Source organism: Bos taurus, chromosome 4, assembly GCF_002263795.3.
Source record: "Bos taurus isolate L1 Dominette 01449 registration number 42190680 breed Hereford chromosome 4, ARS-UCD2.0, whole genome shotgun sequence".
Classification (NCBI taxonomy): Eukaryota; Metazoa; Chordata; class Mammalia; order Artiodactyla; family Bovidae; genus Bos; species Bos taurus.
In genome coordinates this window covers 55,553,404-55,579,247 of record NC_037331.1, presented here as the reverse complement: position 1 = coordinate 55,579,247, position 25,844 = coordinate 55,553,404, and the positions used below count along the sequence as shown (strand labels likewise).

The 25,844-nt window shown below is 41.3% G+C and overlaps 1 protein-coding gene and 1 long non-coding RNA gene across 5 annotated transcripts in view; one reads left to right on the top strand and one right to left on the bottom strand.

The window, feature by feature from the left end:
• Positions 1–19,268, bottom strand: part of TMEM168 (transmembrane protein 168) — a 61,380-nt gene extending 42,112 nt beyond the window's left edge. Inside the window, exons 1-3 of one of the 4 annotated variants that reach the window (XM_015469223.3) lie at positions 18,341–18,671; positions 16,619–16,664; positions 12,817–14,070 (exon numbers count right to left, since the gene is read on the bottom strand). In XM_015469223.3, the coding sequence (XP_015324709.1) occupies positions 12,817–13,944 (1,128 nt within the window). In that variant the 5' untranslated portion in view covers positions 13,945–14,070; positions 16,619–16,664; positions 18,341–18,671. 4 annotated transcript variants of the gene reach the window in all.
• On the top strand, positions 17,056–19,319 carry LOC104972065 (uncharacterized). The gene is made up of 2 exons (XR_806120.4): positions 17,056–18,122; positions 18,327–19,319. It is a non-coding gene; the product is annotated as an uncharacterized lncRNA (long non-coding RNA).
• The last annotated feature ends 6,525 nt before the right edge of the window (positions 19,320–25,844 follow it).

Here is a 25,844-nt window from a genome sequence, read left to right as displayed (position 1 = left end):
ATCTCCTTGCAGTCCAAGGGACTCTCAAGAGTCTTCTCCAACACCATAGTTCAAAAGCATCAATTCTTTGGTGCTCAGCCTTCTTCACAGTCCAATTCTCACATCCATACATGACCACAGGAAAAACCACAGCCTTGACTAGACTAACCTCTGTTGGCAAAGTAATGTCTCTGCTTTTGAACATGCTATCTAGGTTGGTTATGACTTTCCTTCCAAAGAGTAAGCGTCTTTTAATTTCATGGCTGCAGTCACCATCTGCAGTGATTTTGGAGCCCAGAAAAATAAAGTCTGACCCTGTTTCCACTGTTTCCCCATCTATTTCCCATGAAGTGATGGGACCAGATGCCATGATCTTCGTTTTCTGAATGTTGAGCTTTTTTTTTTTTTCTTTTTTTAATATATATATAAAAAATATCAAAATGAATCCACCACAGGTATACATGTGTTGAGCTTTAAGCCAACTTTTTCACTCTCCACTTTCACTTTCATCAAGAGGCTTTTGAGTTCCTCTTCACTTTCTGCCATAAGGGTGGTGTCATCTGCATATCTGAGGTTATTGAGATTTCTCCCAGAAATCTTGATTCCAGCTTGTGCTTCTTCCAGTCCAGCGTTTCTCATGATGTACTCTGCATATAAGTTAAATAAACAGGATGACAATATACAGCCTTGATGAACTCCTTTTCCTATTTGGAACCAGTCTGTTGTTCCATGTCCAGTTCTAACTGTTGCTTCCTGACCTGCATACAAATTTCTCAAGAGGCAGATCAGGTGTTCTGGTATTCCCATCTCTTTCAGAATTTTCCACAGTTTCTTGTGATCCACACAGTCAAAGGCTTTGGCATAGTCAATACAGAAGAAATAGATGTTTTTCTGGAACTCTCTTGCTTTTTCCATGATCCAGAGGATGTTGGCAATTTGATCTCTGGTTCCTCTGCCTTTTCTAAAACCAGCTTGAACATCTGGAAGTTCACAGTTCACATATTGCTGAAGCCTGGCTTGGAGAATTTTGAGCATTACTTTACTAGCGTGTGAGATGAGTGCAATTGTGTGGTAGTTTGAGCATTTTTTGGCATTGCCTTTCTTTGGGATTGGAATGAAAACTGACCTTTTCCAGTCCTGTGGCCACTGCTGAGTTTTCCAAATTTGCTGGCATATTGAGTGCAGCACGTTCACAGCATCGTCTTTCAGGATTTGGAATAGCTCAACTGGAATTCCATCACCTCCACTAGCTTTGTTCGTAGTGATGCTTTCTAAGGCCCACTTGACTTCACATTCCAGGATGTCTGGCTCTAGGTCAGTGATCACACCATCGTGATTATCTGGGTCGTGAAGATCTTTTTTGTGCAGTTCTTCTGTGTATTCTTGCCACCTCTTCTTAATAACTTCTGCTTCTGTTAGGTCCATACCATTTCTGTCCTTTATCGAGCTCATCTTTGCATGAAATGTTCCTTTGTTATCTCTGATTTTCTTGAAGAGATCCCTAGTCTTTCCCATTTGTTGTTTTCCTCTATTTCTTTGCATTGATGGCTGAAGAAGGCTTTCTTATCTCTTCTTGCTATTCTTTGGAACTCTGCATTCAGATGCTTATGTCTTTCCTTTTCTCCTTTGCTTTTCGCTTCTCTTCTTTTCACAGCTATTTGTAAGGCCTCCTCAGACAGCCATTTTGCTTTTGTTAAGTATGAATACTTCTTAATGACTTATTTAAGGAAAAAAGTACAAAAGTGGAATGCAAATAGCACATTCAATGAACATAAGATGAACTGCAGGAAACAACAGCTGTAATGTTGCATTTTAAAAGTGCAATGAGATTATGAAAAAACACAACAGAGGTTAATGGTAAAATTCCAGCTTTTAAATGTAAATGACTTGGAATGATATTACTGTCTTCATTCTGAAAATGTTTCATTAAATTCAGTAAAGCTAACAAAAAATAAAGCTATCCACGTGGGATCAGTCAGAGATTCTACTCAAACGAGGTCAAAGATTTCTCACATATGACATCAAAAGATAATCCATAAAAGAAAAAAATGATAAATTAAGACTGTAGCAAAATTAAGAACTTCTGCTCTTCAAAAAACAAGAAAAAAGGTCAAACACTGGGAGCAAATATTTGCAAGTCAAATATCTAATAAGGGACTTACATCTCAACACATTAAGAAAACAAACAACCCAATTTTAAAAGTAGCCAAGAGATCTGAAATTTTCATGACAAGCAATAGCATGAAAAGATACTCAACATCATTAACTACTAGGGAAATAGAAAACCACAATGAGTTACCATTACATACCTATCACAATGGTTCAAAAACAAAAGCAAAGAGAGAAATCCCATATACTGCAAGTGAGAACACAAAATGGTACAGCAACTTTGGAAAACAGTTTGACATTTTCTTATAAAGTTAAACATGACTCATATGTTTATCATACAACCCACACAGGTAAAATAAAAACCCATGTTAACACAAAACCCTGTCTGAATGTTTACAGCAGCTCTACTTAAAAATACCAAAAACTAATTTCAGTGTCCCTCAATTGAGTGTGAGACTTCCACATAATGGAATACTGCTCAGCCATAATAAGGGATGAACTGATATAAAACAATATAGCTAAATCTCATATGAATTATGTTAAGTGAAAGAAGGCAGACTCAAACAGATATGCACTATATGATTTCGTGTATATGGCACTCTAGACATAAAACAGTTCCGTTGCCAAGCACTGATGGGTGGAGAGGGACTAACTAGAGAGGGGCAGGAGGGAATTTTGGGGTGATGGAACTGCTCCACATTTGACTGTACTGGTCATAAAACTATGTGCACTTGTCAAAATCACAGAATTGTACACGAAAAAGGGTGAATATTACTCTATGCAAATTTTCCTTATTAAAAAATTTTTGCTATTAAGTTGGATAAAAATAAAATAACCCCAAACTACTAACATGCAAAAAACCTTAAAATGAGAAAAAAATGGCTAAGTCCATTTGGGGAATTAAGTCACAATTGTGCTCCACGAGATTAGTCTCATGTTTATGGCTGTTTGGTTTTACTATTCTGGTAGTAAAATGAGATAGATTTCACTGTCTAAAAATACACTTAAAAAAAAAACCACCTACTCTAAAACGTTTTGTTAATAACAAATGCCCACTAGGGCATCAACTCAATAAAACTGATTACTCTACATTCCAATCTGCTCCCTTCATTCTGTCAACATTTTTTAAACATTGACTACCCACCGTCAGAACACTCATCTCTACATTTCATCAGCTTATTTCAAATTCTCTTTAAGTTTCACTTTTAAACAAGATCTGTTTTTCCCTTGATACTTCTATCAGTCATATCCTTACCACAGCAATTTTTCTCTGTCACCTTAGTCCAGGTCCTTATCTCTTGATCCTAGGTAGTCTTCCAGATTTTAATGTTATCTCCGCTTTCATTCATCCTACCTGTGGCTGGCTGACTGATCTAAAGACTTTAGTTTCTCATTTTTACCTGGACTGCCGCCACTCAATCAGTGGAACTGTTTTTCAGTGGAAATCTATCCACTGAAGGATATTTTAATGGGACAGAGGGGAAAATTAGACACTTTAGTATTACTCTCACAGAAATATGAAAAAAATGGGTTTAGATTATATTATTAAAAAGCTTCCCTGGTGGCTCAGATGGTAAAGAATTTGCCTGTAATGCGGGAGACCTGGGTTAGATCCCTGCGTTGGGAAGATACCCTGGAGAAGCGAAAGACATACCCACTCCAGGATTCTAGCCTGGAGAATTCCATGGACAGAGGAGCCTGGCATACTACAGTTTATGGGGTCACAGAGTCGGACATGACGGAGTAACTTTTAAGTTAATTTGTATCTATATCATTTAGGAATGTTAAGCAAAAGCAGTTTGAGAAAAATCTAATTGAAAGAAGAGCGGCGAGCAGCTGAGAGGAGATACCCCACGTCCAAGGTCAGGAGAGGAAGCTGTGAGGAGATACCCCACCGCCAAAGTAAGGAGCAGCGGCTGCCCTTTGCTGGAGCAGCCGTGAAGAGATACCCCACGTCCAAGGTAAGAGAAACCCCAGTAAGACAGTAGGCGCTGAGAGAGGGCATCAGAGGGCAGACAGACTGAAACCAGGATCACAGAAAACTAGCCAATCCAATCACACGGACCACAGCCTTGTCTAACTCAATGAAACTAAGCCGTGCCGTGTGGGGCCACCCAAGATGGCCGGTCATGGTGGAGAGGTCTGACAGAACGTGGTCCACTGGAGAAGGGAATGGCAAACCACTTTAGTATTCTTGCCTTGAGAACCCCATGAACAGTATGAAAAGGCAAAAAGATAGGACACTGAAAGATGAACTCCCCAGGTCAGTAGGGGCCCAATATGCTACTGGAGATCAGTGGAGAAATAACTCCAGAAAGAATGAAGAGACAGAGCCAAAGCAAAAACAACACCTAGTTGTGGACGTGACTGGTGATGGAAGCAAGGTCCGATGCTGTAAAGAGCAATATTGCATAGGAACTTGGAATGTTAGGTCCATGAATCAAGGCAAATTGAAAGTGATCAACAGGAGTAGACAACAGTGAACATCGACATTTTAGGAATCAGCGAACTAAAATGGACTGGAATGGGTGAATTTAACTCAGACGATCACTGTACCTACTACTGTGGGCAAGAATCCTTTAGAAGAAATGGAGTAGCCATCATAGTCTACAAAAGAGTCCAAAATGCAGTACTTGGATGCAATCTCAAAAATGACAGAATGATCTCTGTTTGTTTCCAAGGCAAACCATTCAATATCACGGTAATCCAAGTCTATGCCCCGACCAGTAATGCTGAAGAAGCTGAAGTTGAATGGTTCTATGAAGACCTACAAACCTTTTAGAACTAACACCCAAAAAGATGCCCTTTTCATTATAGGGGACTGGAATGCAAAAGTAGGAAGTCAAGAAACACCTGGAGTAACAGGCAAATTTGGCCTTGGAATACGGAATGAAGCAGGGCAAAGACTAATAGAGTTTTGCCAAGAAAATGCACTGGTCATAGCAAACACCCTCTTTCAACAACACAAGAGAAGACTCTATACATGGACATCACCAGACGGTCAACACCAAAATCAGATTGATTATATTCTTTGCGGCCAAAGATGGAGAAGCTCTATACAGTCAGCAAAAACAAGACCGGAAGCTGACTGTGGCTCAGATCATGCACTCCTTATTGCCAAATTCAGACTTAAATTGAACAAAGTGGGGAAAACCACTAGACCATTCAGGTATGACCTAAATCAAATCCCGTATGAATATACAGTGGAAGTGAGAAACAGATTTAAGGGACTAGACCTGATAGACAGAGTGCCTGATGAACTATGGACGGAGGTTTGTGACACTGTACAGGAGACAGGGAGAAAGACCATCCCCAAGAAAAAGAAATACAAAAAAGCAAAATGGCTGTCTGGGGAGGCCTTACAAATAGCTGAGAAAAGAAGAGAAGTGAAAAGCAAAGGAGAAAAGGAAAGATATACTCATTTGAACGAAGAGTTCCAAAGAATAGCAAGGAGAGATAAGAAAGCCTTTCTCAGTGATCAGTGCAAAGAAATAGAGGAAACAATAGAATGGGAAAGTCTAGAGATCTCTTGAAGAAAATTAGAGATACCATGGGAACATTTCATGCAAAGACAGACACCATAAAGGACGAAATGGTATGGGCCTAAGAGAAGCAGAAGATATTAAGATGAGGTGTCAAGAATACACAGAACTCTACAAAAAAGATCTTTATGATCCAGATAACCAGGATGATGTGATCACTCACCTAGAGCCAAACATCCTGGAATGTGAAGTCAAGTAGGCCTTAAGAAGCATCACTATGACCAAAGCTAGTGGAGGTGATGGAATTCCAGCTGAGCTATTTCAAATCCTGAAAGATGATGCTGTGAACATGCTGCACTCAATATGCCAGCAAATTTGGAAAACTCAGCAGTGGCCACAGGACTGGAGAAGGTCAGTTTTCATTCCAATCCCAAAGAAAGGCAATGCCAAAGAATGCTCAAACTACCACACAATTGCACTCATCTCACACACTAGCACAGTAATGCTCAAAATACTCCACACCAAGCTTCAGCAGTATGTGAACTGTGAACTTCTAGATGTTCAAGTTGGTTTTAGAAAAGGCAGAGGAACCAGAGATCAAATTGCCAACATCCGCTGGATCATGGAAAAAGCAAGAGAGTTCCAGAAAAACATCTATTTCTGCTTTATTGACTATGCCAAAGCCTTTGACTGTGTGGATCACAATAAACTGTGGAAAATTCTTCAAGAGATGGGAATACCAGACCACCTGACCTGCCTCTTGAGAAATCTATACGCAGGTCAGGAAGCAACAGTCAGAACTGGACATGGAACAACAGACTGGTTCCAAATAGGAAAAGGAGTAGGTCAAGGCTGTATATTGTCACTCTGCTTATTTAACTTATATGCAGAGTATATCATGAAGAATGCTGGGCTGGATGAAGCACAAGCTGAAATCAAGATTGCTAGAAGAAATATCAACAACCTCAGATATGCAGATGACACCACTTTTATGGCAGAAAGTAAAGAAGAACTAAAGAGACTCTTGATGAAAGTGAGAGAGGAGAGTGAAAAAGTTGGCTTAAAGCTCAACATTCAGAAAACTAAGATCATGGCATCTGGCCCCATCACTTCATGGCAAATAGAAGGGGAAACAGTGGCTGGCTTTTTTTGGGGGGACTCCAGTATCACTGCAGATGGTGATTGCAGCCATGAAATGAAAAGATGCTTACTTCTTGGAAGCAAAGTTATGACCAACCTAGACAGCATATTTTTTTAATATGCAGAGACATGACTTTGCCAACAAAGGTCTGTCTAGTCAAGTCTATGGTTTTTCCAGCAGTCATGTATGGATGTGAGAGCTGGACTATAAAGAAATCTGAGAGCCGAAGAACTGATGTTTTTGAAGTGTGGTGTTGGACATGATTCTTAAGAGTCCCTTGGACAGCAAGGAGATCCAGCCAGTACATCCTAAAGGAGATCAGTCCTGGGTGTTCATTGGAAGGACTGATGTTGAAGCTGAGACTCCAATACATTGGCCACCTGATGCGAAGAGCTGACTCATTGGAAAAGACTCTGATGCTGGGAAAGATTGAAGGCAGGAAGAGAAGGGGATGACAGAGGATGAGATGGCTGGATGGCATCACCGACTCAATGGACCTGAGTTTGTGTAAACTCCAGGAGTTGGTGATGTACAGGGAGGCCTGGTGTGTTGCAGTCCACGGGGTCACAAAGAGTCGGACATTACTGAGCAACTGAACTGAACTGAATTGAAAGAACTTAAGATAATCTCATAGACCACTGGGTAGAGCACAAAAGATTAAATTAAAATTAAATTTAAAACATTAATTGTATCATACTGTTCTCCATAGTGGCTGTACAATTTACCCAATAGTGTAAGAGGGTTCACTTTTCCACACCCTCTCCAGTATTTATTATTGTAGACTTACTGATGATGGTCTAAAAAAACTGAAAAGAGAACTACCATATGATTCAGAAACTCCACTCCTGGAGATAAATCCAGAGAAAATCATAACTTGATAAGATATATGTACCCCAATGTTCACTGCAGCACTATTTACAGTAACCACGACATGGAACCAACCTAAATGTCCATCGACAGATGAATGGATAAAGAAAATATGGCACATATATACACAATGGAATACTACTCAGCCATAAAAAGAAACTGAATAATGCCGCTTGCAGCAACATGGATGGACACAGAGATTATCACATTAAGGGAAGTAAATCCGAGAAAGACAAATATGGTATCACTTATATGTGGAATATTAAAAAAATTATGGAATGAACTTATTTACAATACAGAAACAGACTCACAGACCTAGGAAACAAACTTATGGTTACCAAAGGGGAAAGGTAGGGAGGGAGGGATAAATTATATATGGGAGTAACATACATAAACCACTATAGAAAAAATAGTTAAACAACAAGGATCTACTATATAGCATAGAGAACTATAGTCAGCATTCTGTAATAACCTTTACGGGAAAAGAATCTGAAAAAGATTGTGTGTGTGTGTATAAACTGAATATCTTTGCTGTACACCTGAAACTAACAACACTGTAAATCAACTACACTTCAATTTTTAAAAAATTAACTGCATCAAAAACACAATGCCTGCATCACGGCCAGAAGTTTTCAAATAGCAACTAATGCATACCAAACTCTGATGGAGGCCTTCCCTGGTGGTCCAGTAGTGGACAGTCCGCCCATCAATGCAGGGGACACACTTTGATCCCTCGTCTGGGAGGATTCCACATGCCCGAGGGCAACTAAGCCAGCGCACCATAACTACTGAAACCCACATGCCCTAGAACCCATTCTCTGCAACAAGAGAAGCCACCACAATGAGAAGCCAGTGCATGGCACTAGAGAGCAGCCCCCGCTTGCAGCAACTAGAGAAAGGCCATGCTTAGCAAGTAAGACCCAGCGCAGCCAAAAGGAATAAATACCAATTTTGATAGAGACACATTAGTCTTGAATAGCTAAATTAATACCTTGCTACTCAATGGGTTTACTTCTATCTGCATCATTTTTAAGATTTTTAGAAGGTCTACAGAGTTTTAGGCTCTCCTCCCAAATTACTTAATTCTAGTCTTTAGAACTTTAACAAGATCTCCATATGATTCCTATGTATATCAAAGTTTGAGAAGCACTGGCCTAAAACAAGAGTTGGCAAATTCTGTAAAAAGTTAGATAATGTTAAATTTTGCAAGCTATTAGCTCTCTTTTTTAACTATTCAACTATGCTGCTTACCATGAAGATAAAAAGGTCAATACATAAGAAAGTATAATTAAAGATGTATATACACCTAGAAAAAACAGAGCCCCAAAATACTTAAGGCAAGAAAATGACAAAATTGAGAAACACACAATCTAGTAATTTAACAGAGATTTTCAGTATCACTCTCTCAGAATTTTCAGCGTTTTCAGTATCACTCTCTCAGAATTAAACAGAAAATCACCAAAGTCAGAAATACATGAACACCACCACCAACCAACTTAACCTAGCTGATATTTATAGAATGCTTCAATCAACAACAGCAGCCACTTATTCTTTTTAATTAAACATGATGTACTCTCCAGAAGGGAGCTTCCCTGATGGCTTAGTGGGTAAAGAATCTGCCTGCAATGCAGGAGACAAAGGACATGCGGGTTTGATCTCTGGGCTGGGAAGATCCCCTGGAGAAGGAAATGGCAACCCCACTCAAGTATTCTTGCCTGGGAAATTCCCATGGACACAGGAGCAGGGCGGGCTACAGTCCATGGGGTTGCAAGAGTCAGACCCAACCTAGCGACTAAGCACACACACACATTCTTCAGAACATAACACATGACAGACTACAAAACAAGTTTTAGCAAAACACTAAAATCATAGAAACTGTGTTCTCCAGTCACCTGGACTTATGTGAAAAATCAATAATAGAAAAAAATCAGTCCTGGGTGTTCATTGGAAGGACTGATGTTGAAGCTGAAACTCCAATACTTTGGCCACCTGATGTGAAGAACTGACTCATCTAAACAGACCCTGATGCTGGGAAAAATTGGGGGCAGGAGGAGAAGGGGACCACAGAGGATGAGATGGTTGGATGGCATCTCTGACTCAATGGACGTGGGTTTGGGTGAACTCTGGGAGTTGGTGATGGACAGGGAGGCCTGGAGTGCTGCGGTTCATGGGGTTGCAAAGAGTCGGACACGACTGAGTGACTGAACTGAACTGAATAGAAAAAATGTGGGAAATCCCCCAAAGATTACAATATCACACAACAAACTTTTAACTTTAACATAGATCAAAGAAGAAATTTCAAGGAAAATTAGAAAATGTCTTGTGAAACAGCATAGTACTGCTTTAAGGATAAGATACAAAGAACAATGGAACAAAAAAGAGAGCTGAAAAAAAAAAAAAAAGAGAGCTGAGAAACTGTTTTTGGACAAAGATGCCACGGCAATTCAACAAGAGAAAGCATAGTCTTTTCAGCAAATGGTGCTGGAACAATTAGAAAGCCATGTTAAGAAAAAAAAATTCCTCACCTCATACAATAACAAAACTTAACTCAAAATGGATCACACAACCTAAACCTAAATGCTAAAATGATAAAACTAAAGAAAACAATAGGAGAAAAATCTTTGTGACCCAGGCCTGAGCAACACTTCCTTAGCCATGATCCTAAAAACTGCAGTACATAAAAGAAAAAGTTGACAAATTGGATTCGTAAAGTTAAAAGTTTGCATTCTTCAAAAGATATCATTTAAAAAAAGAAAAAAAGACTTCCCTGGTGGCACACTGGATAAGAATCCACCTGAGAATCACTCAGAGGACACAGGCTCAATCACTGATCAGGAAGGTCCCACATGGCATGGAGCAGCTAAGCCCACGCACCACAGTTGCTGAGCCTGTGCTCTGGAGCCCACGAGCCCCAACTACTGAGCCTGTGTGCCTAGGGCCTGTGCTCTGCAGTAAGAGAGGCCACCGCAATGAGAGGCCCAAGCACTGCAACAAAGGGTGGCCCCCACTCACCACAACTGAGAAAGTCCATGCAAAGCAATAAATGCAAAGTAACAAAGACCCATTGCAGCCAAATAGAAAAGAAATAAATTAATAAAAAAATTTTTTAAAAGAGATAAGCCACACAGCAGGAGAAAAGTGAAAGTGAAGTCACTCAGTCATGTCCGACTCTTTGCGACCCCATGGACTGTAGCCTACCATGCTCCTCTGTCCATGAGATTTTCCAGGCAAGAGTACTGAAGTGGGGTGCCATCGCCTTCTCCAGGGATCTTCCCGACCCACTTCCAAATCATATACCTGATAAAAGGCTTCTAGTAAGAATATAAAACAAACCCTTAAAATTCAGTCATAAGACACAAAACCCAATTTAGATCAAAAAAATATTTAAACAGATACATCAGCAAAGGTAAATGAATGACTAACACACACATTAAAAGATACTCACATCATCAGTCATTAGAGATGATTTAAATGCATTTAAATTTGATTAAATGCAAATTAAAACCACAATACATCACCACTCCACATCTACATTTAGGGGCATTCTCAAGTAGATCAACTTTAAGAAAGGAGAATGGAAGGTAAGAATCTGGAAACTGACTGTCTTAAAATTATCTTTGCTGACATACTCAATGGAAAGCTTCTATATGCCTCCTGCAGTACACAAACCATGCTTAAGACCACTTGTATAAGAAAAGAAAAATTTAGTGACTTACAAAATATTTGGTTAACATGATTTGATGATCTGGAAAGGTGTCAAAAACGAATGAGGCTGATTTGGAAATGAAAAAAAAGTAGGGGTGGGAAAGGAGCAAGCAGGAAGGACAGAGAAGAGGAAGCGGAAGGAGAACACTTGGTGAGTTCTCACCCATCAGCATCATTCTGATAGTCCTGAGCACTGGCAAATTGTTTGTTTGTTTGTTTTTAAAATCATCTGATTGACTCCCACACAGGTTCTGTGCCCTAGCCCACAATGACTAATATAATGCACCATGCCCAGGCAAGTCTCCACATCTTTTCTTCAAACGCTCATATCTAGAAATTACTCCGTTGCAACTAACTAGTGCAAAGCAGAGAACTGCACCAAGCAAAATTCACCTTCATTTTTGCCCTACATCCCAACCTGATATACTCAAATTATAGTACTTTTCAAAGTGTAATAATAATTACTGGTTTACATGCCTGCCTCTTCTGCCTCCCATTAGAGACTGTGCCTTCTTTAATGACAGAGGAATTTTTCATTCATCTTGAGATCTTCAGCCTCAGTATACTATGGGATTTTCCAGGCAAGAATACTGGAGTGGGTTGCCATTTCCTCCTCCAGTGACCCGTTATATAGTACAGTCAATAAATGTTCAGAGAACGGAAGGCTGATATAAACTACAGATATAAACTCCAAACATTTAGTTTGAATGTCTTTGTCTACAAAATATATTTTTAAAACATATTGTAGGCAAATGTATTGTAAAACTAATTTTTCCTTTCTTAGGAGGCTCTAATCTGAAATTAAGAATTTGATATGAGGACTTCCCTGGAGGTTCAGGGGCTAAGGCTCTGTGTTCCCTCCCAAAGCAGGTGGCCTGGGTTCGATCCCTGGTCAGAAAACTAGATCCCACATGCCGCAACTAAGAGTTCAAATGCCACAACTAAAGATTCTGCATGTCTCAACGAAGACGGAAGTTCCAACATGCCACAACTAAGACCTGGCGCAGCCAGATAAATAAATAAATCCTTTTAAAAAAACAATGTTATTACATATCTAATCAACTTCTATATAAAACCTTTAGGAAAATGAGGAGACCGAAGGACTAGACAGAAGCTAGGCAACCTCGTTCTGGCTAGTACCAGTGGCTCTGGATATGTTTTCTGACTTTTGGTTTCCTCATGTGTAAAGTGAAAAAATTAAAGAACAATCTCTAAACACCCTTCAAATGTTAATATTCTAAGAATCTTTAACCCATGAAGTGTTTCATTAATCAACAGTCAGAAGATAGGAGGCATGTCACATGCTGAGTATTCCTAATATTTTCGTACCTCTTGCTAGAAAGCAAATGAAATTATCCTGTCAATATTCATTCAGTACTCAATTCCAGAAACAAAACGAAATAAGTGCCCCGCCCTCGACATCTACTTCTGAAATTATGAGATTGACCTTTCAGTTCTAATAATTCAACTCCTGAAGCAAACATTTAATCACATATTATAGGCAGTGACATAATAAACAAACTGAAAACTTACCTGCCAGGAAACTGCTCCCAAAATTGCTGTTGCAAGAAGACTGAAAAAAACTAACTGCTCTGAAATTAAGCAAAAATGACGCATTCCTTTGGATGCCATGATTCTGTCAAGGCTATTGTTATCTACTCTGTGGGTAAAACATACTTTATGGCAGTCATTTAATTTGGTATGGAATCCCCAAAGAGTTAAAAGAAAAATAATATGGCAAATCATCCAGAAAATTCCAAAAATGGAAAAGCCTGGTATTACAAAATACCAGAGATGAGTGTCTCTAAGTTTAAATGCTGAAAGAATGAAAAATGTCAGCTCAATCATCCCAGTGAAAACAACTGAAAGTCTTCTGCAAATTCTTCCGCGGTACAAAAAGGGTTTCCATCTTTCAGTCACTGAAAGTCCACTAAAATAAATGTCAAGGAAAGGATCAGTTATCAGGCAAATAAAAAAACATGCAAAGGCAACTGGATTTTTGGGAGTTTCCAATGAGGAGAAAAACAGCAAGACTGCAAAAATAACTAAGTTTGGAAGAGCTAGAAAAGACTTCATTCTCAGGTCGATAATCAGCATGGCCAAAGCTACAACAAGTAAAATGACACTCAGAGACTTTTCCACCAACATAGTTGTGCTGGCGATGGCAAATCCAACAAGTTCCAGAAATTCAACTGTGGTTAGTAAGGTGGGCCGATGGCGGACATAACCAGACATTCTCTCCACCAAAGAGCATAATATCCTTAACACTATGGAAGTTAGAAGCAAATATTTGGTTGATTCTTCTTTGACATCATTTTTAAAGGATGAATTATCAAGAAAACACAGGAAGCCAAGCAAGAATCCAAACCAAAGATTGGAGAGACTTAAACTTGCTGTTTCCATTGAAAAATAATAATAGAGTATGCTGGCAATTCCGAGAACAAAAAGACCAAGAATAAAAATGACCAAAATTAAGGAATTTGCTGTTTTTTCCCATCTTACATAAAGACCTAAGCATATAGCAACCAACAAATTGATTCTGGCTAAATAGCCAAGGTAACGGACTGAAGAATGCATGTTCACTTCTCTGTTTACTTCTTCCAGTCTTGTCATTGCTAAATAGAGACAATGACTAAAGCAGTAACGCAGTGATTTACACATTAATCTGTCAATCTGGGCTTTCTCCCCACGTTATGAAAATTAACTGCTTGTATTTCATCCAGTAAATCCAATGTATCTGTAACTCCTATTTCAGCACTTTCTCTGGTGGACTCTGTTTACAGTGACCTAAAAAAAAAGAAGAAAAAATATTTCACTGTTAATTTTATGTAATTTACCCTTCACATATATCTTTCTTATTAAAAAATAATGACTAAGTAAGAAATAAACTTTGTTTGGATACCCAGTTTAAAATCTGACTTGCGTGTATCTAAATGGTAACTGTCTCTGGCTTAAAAACTCTTCAGTTTATCCAAACAAAAATGGAGATTTGTTCTACTTATCCTATTCTAGGATTGTATGACTAGGTTGCCATCAACAAAAATTTTTCCAGAGATGGTAAGGAATTCACCTAACCCATTTTTATTCCAATATCCAGTTTTTCAACAATGTGCAATGATGAGATATTCAATTCGGCTTAAATGTAGCAGATGGGTCTGGAATAGTGGAAAGCTAGTCAACTCAAATAAAATGAGGGACGTCATTATTACCTCTAACTTGAAAAGCACCAGTATCCAATAATAGCAACCATTACCACCTGCCTAAAATCCTCTACATCTTTTTACCAGTTACTTCTAAAATGCTATAAAACCTTAGTCTCAACACTGTTTCACTAATAAACTTATTAGAAGTTTAACTGTATTAAAGTTACTCAGTCACTAAAGTTGATCCATCATTCTCCCTGTACTTTTACCTCTATTAAGTTACTTTGATGATCAAACATACAATCTCTGTAGTAAACCAACTCTGGACCTTTCTAGTCAAAACTGTAAAACTGAAATGTTGACCAATATTTATTGTAAATTTTAAAAACTATGATTTTATTTTTGGAAACTTACCACAACAATTATTTGTTAAAGGACTCAGATAATTATTTCAATCTTAAGGATCCCTTCAGGTTGCACTTCAAACATGACACCATCAAACAAAATGATTTAACTATCTACTAGGTAATTTTCTAGTATGCTATTTCAGAAGATATGATACATGCAAAGGTTTATGGTCACACTGAATATCCACTGAGAACTCAACAAGATTAAAAACTCAAAAAGCAACTACTTTGCAATCAGGTTATCTCTGCTTTTGCAGGACACTAAAAGAGCCAAGAGAAATATGAGATAACCTGAATTAACCCTGAATTACCCATATGGCTGCAGAAGAATGACACTGGATGACAACTTTAGGGTCTCTGGGAGGTTCAAAGTACTATTACCAACTTACAAATTCAACAAGTATATTTTTTACAGCTAAGTTTATTTAATTAACTAAGAATTATGATTTTCCTCAATTATATTTTCAATCATTCCTTAAGATGCCACATACCACTAAAGAAAATATCTTCCTTTGGTATATTTAGGTTTTATCTTTTTATTTAAGTATGAGAAACTGACACTATCTAGAATGCACTGCATTTTAAAAAACATCACTTATACGTGCTATATAATCATTCAACAAATATGCTGGAATACACGTCCTCTAAGGGTTGATGGTACAGTCTGGGTTCAAATGACTGAACAGTGTTGGAGATAAAAAAAAATCACACACTAGACTAAATGGTTGCAACTCAACTCATGAGACAGACATGTGTTTCTTTAGTCAACACTCTCATTCTCTGGGGCTAGGCAAGCCTCTCTTCCTGATTCTCAAATCTCTGACATCCACTTCTGACCAAATTCTTACCAGATGACTTTGTCTCCAATGAAGTCATCAAAAGGGAGCTTACCTGAGTTTCCAGCACCACAAACTCACCTATATCTACCATCTCCTGATTTAAGAAAAGAAGGCCCTCTGCCCGATCGAAGGCTACATCTTTTAGCCGTGCATGTGATTCTTCCTCACGGTCTCTTCCAGAACTTCACACTCTCTCCTCTCTTCCAACTCCTACTACTCTTCTCTTATCCACTGGTGCTTAAACATTTGCAAAGCTCTTTTAAAAAATGATACCAAATATATATATATATATATATATATATACACATACAGAAACGAAACTAAAACTCAGTAATCCCCATCTCCTCCTACAAGTTCAGTCATCTGTCCCCTTGACACCCAATATTTGATTGCTTTACTTCTCACACGAACTAAGCCACGGTTTCCACCACACAACAACAAACTGCTCTGCCAAGTTCTTAAAATAACCTAAATTCCTAAATCCCGTAAGTACTTTACACTCATTATCTTGCACATTCATCAAACCTTTGACATTTTTGACTCCCAGGGCTTCCCTGGTGGCTCAGAGGGTAAAGTGTCTTCCTACAATGTGGGAGATCTGGGTTCGATCCCTTGGTCAGGAAGATCCCCTGGAGAAGGAAATGGCAACCCACTCCAGTACTGCTGCCTGGAAAATCCCGTGGACTGAAAAGCCTGGTAGGCTACAGTCCATGGGGTCGCAAAGAGTAGGACAGGACTGAGCAACTTCACTTTCACTTTCACCTTCTGAAACCTGCCCTTCCTTTAGCTTCCAAAGACCAGTCTTCAGAATTTCTTCCTAATTCACTGATCTCTCCTGTCACCTTGCAGGTTCTTCATTCTGAATCTATCCTTTGGATGTTCAAACCCAAGCCTAGGCCCTTCTCTCACTATACACGTAAATGTGTATTAATATGTATTAACCTACCTGACAGAAATGAAAGCACTAGCTCTGTCCTGCACTGAGGTGAAAGCTTAGAAAAAAAAGTAAAGGAAAACATGTAATTAATAAAGTATAGTACATTCATAGCATGGAATATATGCAGTTACCCTGTTATGGGCCAAAATCAACATGGCCGAATACTATTTTTTTTAATGGCTAATTCACGAAAGTCTTTCCCCATTTTGACCTTCTTTAAAAGACAAACATCCTCAATCAAGTGAGTAAAACAACAGAGCAGTGCAATCCTTTTCATTGGGTCTGCCAGCACAAATGATTCAGTGGGAATTACTTGAGAGGCAGATAAAAAAGGAGCACAGAAGAGTCCACTGAATACAGGAAAAGTTAATAATTGTCAGGTCTGTTTTATAGCATCCTATATACTATTCTAACCCTCCTTTCACCACATATATTTAATGGTCACCAAGTCCTGCCCACTCTTCTTCTTAGACACTTCTTAAATGTTTCTACTTTCCATCCTCAAGATCACAACCCCAATTTTGGCCACCATCATCTCATGGTTGAATGTCTCCTTGTATCCACTCTTGCCCTTCTCCAAGAAGTATCCTTTTTAAAGCCAAAACTTGTCACATCATTCTGTTATGTAAAAGCCTCCAAAGGCTTCCCATCACTCTAAGCAATAAAGTCTGAACTTCTTAAAATGCCTTAGGAGGCTTTCCTCGTTGGATGTGAATAACTCTCCCGCCACATCTCTGACCATTCTTTGTATTCTAGCCACAGGGATCTTTCAATTCTGAACTACACTGATGCTATTCCCACTCCAGGTGTACTCCTTTCTCTCCTCCAGACCCCACCACAGGTCCTCACACCTGGCTCATTCCTACTCTTCAGGTCTCAGCTTAAATCATTTCTTTGGGCAATCACCTTGACTCATTTATATGATCCACGTACTTTCTGTATAATAGGAAAAATATTGATCATCAACTGTTTAGTATCTGCATTCCCCACTAGATCACAAGGTCTCTCAAAGTTTGTCTTCAAAACTGTACACCCAGGGTTTAACAGAAAGTTTGACTCCAAACAGATATTCAATAAATACCTGAAGAAATGAAGACTGATACAGAAGTAACTGCATTTAATAACAATGTCAGTTATAGGACGCATATTAATATACAAAGAGAATAAACAAGTTGTCTAATAACCCACAACTACGAAGTCATAGAGCTAAGGGAGATACCATGAATGTTTGGCTTGTTTCTCTCTCAGCCCTACTCCAGCCTTCACTCAACTCATCCAAATTCCTCCAAACCGGCAAGTTCTCTTTTACGTTCTGCTAGGGAATGGTTCACCGACCTTAAGAAACACTATCACGTGCATCATCTTCTGACTCAGACACTACTTACGTCCAGTCTAGGGGAAGTGTCAAAAGCTGAAAGAATCTACAGAGCAGCCAGGGTCGGGGAATTCCAGTGCTTCGGTTCTATGAATTCATGAGAACTCTTCTTTGGACCCATCCCACATGAGGAGAAAGGTACCTCGAATATTAAACCCCTCAGCAATACGGCAGCAATAGCAATTCTTGTTCCATTCTGCCTTCTCCTAGGAGGAGGCCTAAGCAGCAGCCCGGCTGTTGGGAACCACAAGTGGGCACCCAGCTGAGTGGGGGAACCGCTGGGGGATACGGAGAGGCGCCCTGCCTTCCATCCTCCACCCCACACCATCAACTTCTCCCCAGGCAGGTATTCCTACCTCCTTCCCGTGAGGCCGGCTGAGCGGAGCTCGGGGCCCGCAACACGCCGAGCTCTGCACGCTGTGCTCGGGTCTCGCCGCCCCGCCGGTGACCCCTTGTCCCGGACTCGGCCGCTACTACCAATGCTCTCTCAGCCCTCGGAGTCGGCCGTTGGGCCAGCAGGGGAAAGGAAGGGCCCTTGCGGCTGAGCCTGCGATTCGGAGAGGGGACACGGCACTCCGGGGGAGTCAAGGGCCCCACGCCACACGCACTAACACAGGCCAGTCTCGTCGGAAACTTTCTCCGTTACTGGCCCGGCTGCGGCCGCCATATTCCCGCCGCCGGATTCGCGACGGTACGGAACGCCGCCGGGGTCAAGCCGCGCTACGCGCTTCCTCCGCGAGACCCGGCAGCCGGCCCCTGGCCCCGCCCAAAGCCGCCGCACCGCCGCGGACCCAGGTGCTCTCCGCACTGCGCGAACGCAAACGGCTTCACCTGGGGCACAAGCCGTTGCCTTCTCAGACATAGAATGGGCGGGGAACTGGTACCTGGAAGAGCACGAAGGATCCGCCGTGTCCATCAAGCATCTAGGCCGCCGCCTCGGGTTAGACCGAAACTGGGGCAGGACCGGCAGACTGGCTACCCAAGGACAGTAACTACTGTAGGAGGCGTTGCTGCTCTTTAGTATATATCGCATAATATATGAATTTGTGTCCACTGACCAGCTAAAAGCCCAGGCTCCTTAGTCTCGCCTTCAAAGCCTTTGTGGCTTCATTTTCTAATTAAAGCCTCCCTTTAGTCCACCGCCTAGGTCTTTATTCCGCCAGCAACGCTGAGCTCCCCAGTCCTGGCCTGCTCCATTCCCTTTCTCCCCCAGTCTCTTACACGTTCACCCGCCCCACAGCCCGAGGGTCCTGAGTGCACGGCTGATTCTCTTTTGTAACTGAACTCGCTAAATAAACGTAAGGGGATAGTACTCAGAGGGAGCGTTTCACAACAGTTGTGGAGCTGATGATTTGCACTCTGGTTTCTCCTATTCGTATGTGCGACCTCGGTTTCTCATCTAAAAAATATTGTGAATATTCAGGGAAACTTTTTTTCCCCCCCTTGGAATCATAAGGTACTCAAAAAGTAGGAATTCCAGCCTCCCTCTCCAAGAAGCACTTCCTGTTTGCCAGTCTTCTGTCTCTACCATTATTTTCTACTGTTTTATAGCTCTTGGTGGTGGCGGTTTAGTCGCTAAATTCGTGTCCGACTCTTGCGACACCACGGACTGTAGCCTGCCAGGCTCCTCTGTTCAAAGGCTTCTCCAGGGAGTGGGTACCTATTTAACTTTAATCAGCACACTCCAGGGTGGGTAATTAGCATTTGAAAGATTAATCAGAACTTCAAAGTTGGATGCACAAGTGCCTACAATGCTGCTGCTGCTGCTGCTGCTAAGTCGCGTCAGTCGTGTCTGACACTGTGCGACCCCCTGGCAGCCCACCAGGCTCCGCCGTCCCTGGGATTCTCCAGGAAAGAACGCTGGAGTGGGTTGCCATTTCCTTCTCCAATGCATGCAAGTGAAAAGTGAAAGTGAAGTCGCTCAGTCGTGTCCGACTCTTAGCGACCCCATGGACTGCAGCCTACCAGGCTCGTCCGTCCATGGGATTTTCCAGGCAAGAGTACTGGATTGGGTTGCCACTGCCTTCCCCGAGTGCCTACAATATCAGTAAGTAGATCTTCACTCAGATCAGATCAGATCAGTCACTCAGTCGTGTCCGACTCTTTGCGACCCCATGAATCGAAGCACGCCAGGCCTCCCTGTCCACCACCAACTCCGAGAGTTCACTGAGACTCACATCCATCGAGTCAGTGATGCCATCCAGCCATCTCATCTTCTGTCGTCCCCTTCTCCTCCTGCCCCCAATCCCTCCCAGCATCAGAGTCTTTTCCAATGAGTTACCTCTTCGCATGAGGTGGCCAAAGTACTGGAATTTCAGCTTTAGCATCATTCCTTCCAAAGAAACCCCAGGGCTGATCTCCTTCAGAATGGACTGGTTGGATCTCCTTGCAGTCCAAGGGATTCTCAAGAGTCTTCTCCAACACCACAGTTCAAAAACATCAATTCTTCAGCGCTCAGCCTTCTTCACAGTCCAACTCTCACATCCATACATGACCACAGGAAAAACCATAGCCTTGACTAGACGGACCTTTGTTGGCAAAGTAATGTCTCTGCTTTTGAATATGCTATCTAGGTTGGTCATAACTTTCCTTCCAAGGAGTGAGCGTCTTTTAATTTCATGGCTGCAGTCACCATCTGCAGTGATTTTGGAGCCCCCAAAAATAAAGTCTGACACTGTTTCCCCATCTATTTCCCATGAAGTGATGGGACCGGATGCCATGATCTTCATTTTCTGAATGTTGAGCTTTAAGCCAACTTTTTCACTCTCCCCTTTCACTTTGATCAAGAGGCTTTTGAGTTCCTCTTCACTTTCTGCCATAAGGGTGGTGTCATCTGCATATCTGAGGTGATTGATATTTCTCCCGGCAGTCTTGATTCCAGCTTGTGTTTCTTCCAGTCCAGCGTTTCTCATGCATATAAGTTAAATAAACAGAGTGACAATACACAGCCTTGATGAACTCCTTTTCCTGTTTGGAACCAGAGATCTTCACTAGAGGTATGTTAATTAGAATAAAAGATTAGAATTTTTCATTGTGGAAATAACTGGTAGTCAGGATATGTGGCTTTTATACAGGCACTTCTGTCTTTGCATAAATGTGGTATGTCTGTTGAGTCTAGCAGAGGGACATCCATCAGAGTGGCTCCTTTGGAGTCTAGACTTCTGTTTTGTACTTTGTCACAAAATATTGTCTGTGTGCTGTTATTTTGTGTGGCTGCTTGTTGCTAAATATTTGTGTAGTACTATTCTGTCTGAGCAGAGAAGGCAATGGCACACCACTCCAGAACTCTTACCTGGAAAATCCCATGGACGGAGGAGCCTGGTAGGCTGCAGTCCATGGGGTAGCGAAGAATCGGACACGACTGAGCAACTTCACTCTCACTTTTCACTTTCTTGCATTGGAGAAGGAAATGGCAACCCACTTCAGTGTTCTTGCCTGGAGAATCCCAGGGACGGGGGAGCCTGGCGGGCTGCTGTCTATGGGGTCGCACAGAGTCAGATGCGACTGAAGTGACTTAGCAGCAGTAGCAGCAGCAGCATTCTGTCTGAGACTTGCTTTCATTGTAGAACCCTATGTAGGGCTGAGGGAGGAGATGAGTACGTCTCACTCATCTTCAGTTTTTGAAATCTGCCAGCATTTACTAAAAGGACCTGATCATTGTGAAGGCCAAGTGCTGCTTATATTCATTCACCATATTTCTTGCATTTATCATTTCCTATCCCACGTTGAAGGTCAGGAAGGGCGGTGGTGAGGAGATACCCCTCATCCAAGGTAAGGAGCAATGGCTGTGCTTTGCTGGAGCAGCCCTGAAGAGATACCCCACGCCCAAGGTAAGAGAAACCCAAGTAAGATGGTAGGTGTTGCAAGAGGGCATCCAAGGGCAAACACAATGAAACCATACTCACAGAAAACTAGTCAATCTAATCACACTAGGACCACAGCCTTGTCTAACTCAATGAAACTAAGCCATGCCCATGGGGCAACCCAAGATGGGCGGGTCATGGTGGAGAGATCTGACAGAATGTGGTCCACTGGAGAAGGGAATGGCAAACCACTTCAGTATTCTTGCCTTGAGAACCCCATGAACAGTATGAAAAGGCAAAACAATAGGATACTGAAAGAGAAACTACCTAGGTCAGTAGGTGCCCAATATGCTACTGGAGATCAGTGGAGAAATAACTCCAGAAAGAATGAAGGGATGGAGCCAAAGCAAAAACAATACCCAGCTGTGAATGTGACTGGTGATAGAAGCAAGGTCCGATGCTGTAAAGAGCAATATTGCATAGGAACCTGGAATGTCAGGTCCATGAATCAAGGCAAATTGGAAGTGGTCAAACAAGAGATGGCAAGAGTGAATGTCGACATTCTAGGAATCAGAGAACTGAAATGGACTGGAATGGGTGAATTTAACTCAGATGACCATTATATCTACTACTGTGGGCAGGAATCCCTCAGAAGAAATGGAGTAGCCATCATGGTCAACAAAAGAGTCCGAATGCAGTACTTGGATGCAATCTCAAAAACGACAGAATGATCTCTGTTCGTTTCCAAGGCAAACCATTCAATATCACAGTAATCCAAGTCTATGCCCCAACCAGTAACACTGAAGTTGAAAGGTTCTATGAAGACCTACAAGACCTTTTAGAACTAACACCCAAAAAAGATGTCCTTTTCATTATAGGGGACTGGAATGCAAAAGTGGAAAGTCAAGAAACACCTGGAGTAACAGGCAAATTTGGCCTTGGAATACAGAATGAAGCAGGGCAAAGACTAATAGAGTTTTGCCAAGAAAATGCACTGGTCATAACAAACACCCTCTTCCAACAACACAAGAGAAGACTCTATACATGGACATTACCAGATGGTCAACACCGAAATCAGATTGATTATATTCTTTGCAGCCAAAGATGGAGAAGCTCTATACAGTCAGCAAAAACAAGACCGTAAGCTGACTATGGCTCAGATCATGGACTCCTTATTGCCAAATTCAGACTTAAATTGAAGAAAGTAGGGAAAACCACTAGACCATTCAGGTATGACCTAAATCAAATCCCTTATGATTATACAGTGGAAGTGAGAAATAGATTTAAGGGCCTAGATCTGATAGATAGAGTGCCTGATGAACTATGGAATGAGGTTCGTGACATTGTACAGGAGACACGGATCAAGACCATTCCCATAGAAAAGAAATGCAAAAAAGCAAAATGGCTGTCTGGGGAGGCCTTACAAATAGCTGTGAAAAGAAGAGAAGTGAAAAGCAAAGGAGAAAAGGAAAGACATAAGCATCTGAATGCAGAGTTCCAAAGAATAGCAAGAAGAGATAAGAAAGCCTTCTTCAGCCATCAATGCAAAGAAATAGAGGAAAACAACAAATGGGAAAGACTAGGGATCTCTTCAAGAAAATCAGAGATAACAAAGGAACATTTCATGCAAAGATGGGCTCAATAAAGGACAGAAATGGATGAACCTAAGAGAAGCAGAAGATATTAAGAACAGATGGCAAGAATACACAGAAGAACTGTACAAAAAAGATCTTCACGACCCAGATAATCACGATGGTGTGATCACTGACCTAGAGCCAGACATCCTGGAATGTGAAGTCAAGTAGGCCTTAGAAAGCATCACTACGAACAAAGCTAGTGGAGGTGATGGAATTCCAGTTGAGCTCTTTCGAATCCCGAAAGATGATGCTGTGAAAGTGCTGCACTCAATATGCCAGCAAATTTGGAAAACTCAGCAGTGGCCACAGGACTGGAAAAGGTCAGTTTTCATTCCAATCCCAAAGAAAGGCAATGCCAAAGAATGCTCAAACTACCACACAATTGCACTCATCTCACACGCTAGTAAAGTAATGCTGAAAATTCTCCAAGCCAGGCTTCAGCAATATGTGAACCGTGAACTTCCTGATGTTCAAGCTGGTTTTAGAAAAGGCAGAGGAACCACAGATCAAATTGCCAACATCTGCTGGATCATGGAAAAAGCAAGAGAGTTCCAGAAAAACACCTATTTCTGCTTTATTGACTATGCCAAAGCCTTTGACTATGTGGATCACAAAAAACTGTGGAAAATTCTGAAAGAGATGGGAATACCAGAACACCTGATCTGCCTCTTGAGAAATTTGTATGCAGGTCAGGAAGCAACAGTTAGAACTGGACATGGAACAACAGACTGGTTCCAAATAGGAAAAGGAATTCATCAAGGCTGTATATTGTCACCCTGCTTATTTAACTTATATGCAGAGTACATCATGAGAAACTGGACTGGAAGAAACACAAGCTGGAATCAAGATTGCCGGGAGAAATATCAATAACCTCAGATATGCAGATGACAGCACCCTTATGGCAGAAAGTGAAGAGGAACTCAAAAGCCTCTTGATGAAAGTGAAAGTGGAGAGTGAAAAAGTTGGCTTAAAGCTCAACATTCAGAAAATGAAGATCATGGCATCTGGTCCCATCACTTCATGGGAAATAGATGGGGAAACAGTGTAAACAGTGTCAGACTTTATTTTTCTGGGCTCCAAAATCACTACAGATGGTGACTGCAGCCATGAAATTAAAAGACGCTTACTCCTTGGAAGGAAAGTTATGACCAACCTAGATCGCATATTCAAAAGCAGAGACATTACTTTGCCAACAAAGGTCCGTCTAGTCAAGGCTATGGTTTTTCCAGTGGTCATGTATGGATGTGAGAGTTGGACTGTGAAGAAGGCTGAGCGCCGAAGAATTGATGCTTTTGAACTGTGGTGTTGGAGAAGACTCTTGAGAATCCCTTGGACTGCAAGGAGATCCAACCAGTCCATTCTGAAGGAGATCAGCCCTGGGATTTCTTTGGAAGGAATGATGCTAAAGCTGAAACTCCAGTACTTTGGCCACCTCATGGGAAAAGTTGACTCATTGGAAAAGACTCTGATGCTGGGAGGGATTGGGGGCAGGAGGAGAAGGGGACGACAGAGGATGAGATGGCTGGATGGCATCACTGACTCGATGGACGTGAGTCTGAGTGAACTCTGGGAGTTGGTGATGGACAGGCAGGCCTGGCGTGCTGCGATTCATGGGGTTGCAAAGAGTTGGACACGACTAAGTGACTGATCTGATCTGATCTGAGCAACTTGCACTGCCACTATCTGAGGTGAGGCATTGACCCTGAATTACTTTAGTAACTTCTATGCTGGTCACTTCCTTGTCAGCCTTACCATAGCCTAACCCACCACACGAGGCCCCTGACAGATATACTCTGCAGACACTCTGTGTCACTTCTTGTATTAAAATCAGTGAGTTATACAAACTAGAAAAATTAAGTCCAAACTTCCTAATATGGCACTGGAGGCCTTGAGGGGTATGTTCTAAGCCCCAACCCCTTGCCTGGTGCCATTTATCTGAGAACTAGAAGTATTAGGGTGAGTTCTTGGCCATCAGCCACATGGATAGCCAAACACCTGGATATGAAACAGCCACCTGGGAACTATTTCAGTGACAGAATTCAAGCTGCAGTTGCTGATGACAGTGTAATGATCCTAACTGGGACATCCATTCTTCCAACACTTGTTTCTCTGCAGGCAAGATCTGTGTGCTCCAGGCCAGGAATTTCACCAGAGGAGTTACTTCAGATTAAGAACACCTGTTGAAAATAGAAGCATAATTTAAAAAAAAAAGAGGAGGGGGCAGCACCCATGGCAGGGGGAATGGATGATCTTACCATTTCAGTCCTGTGTAGAAAGGGGGTCACAGATGGCTCCTATTATTTAGGATAATAATTATCCTATTATATGTAAGTTTTCTCTCATTTTTCTCCTACTTTCAATTCTTCAATCCTGTTCTAGGGCTAAATCAACTTAGGTTCTCCATAAGCAATCTTCTCAGC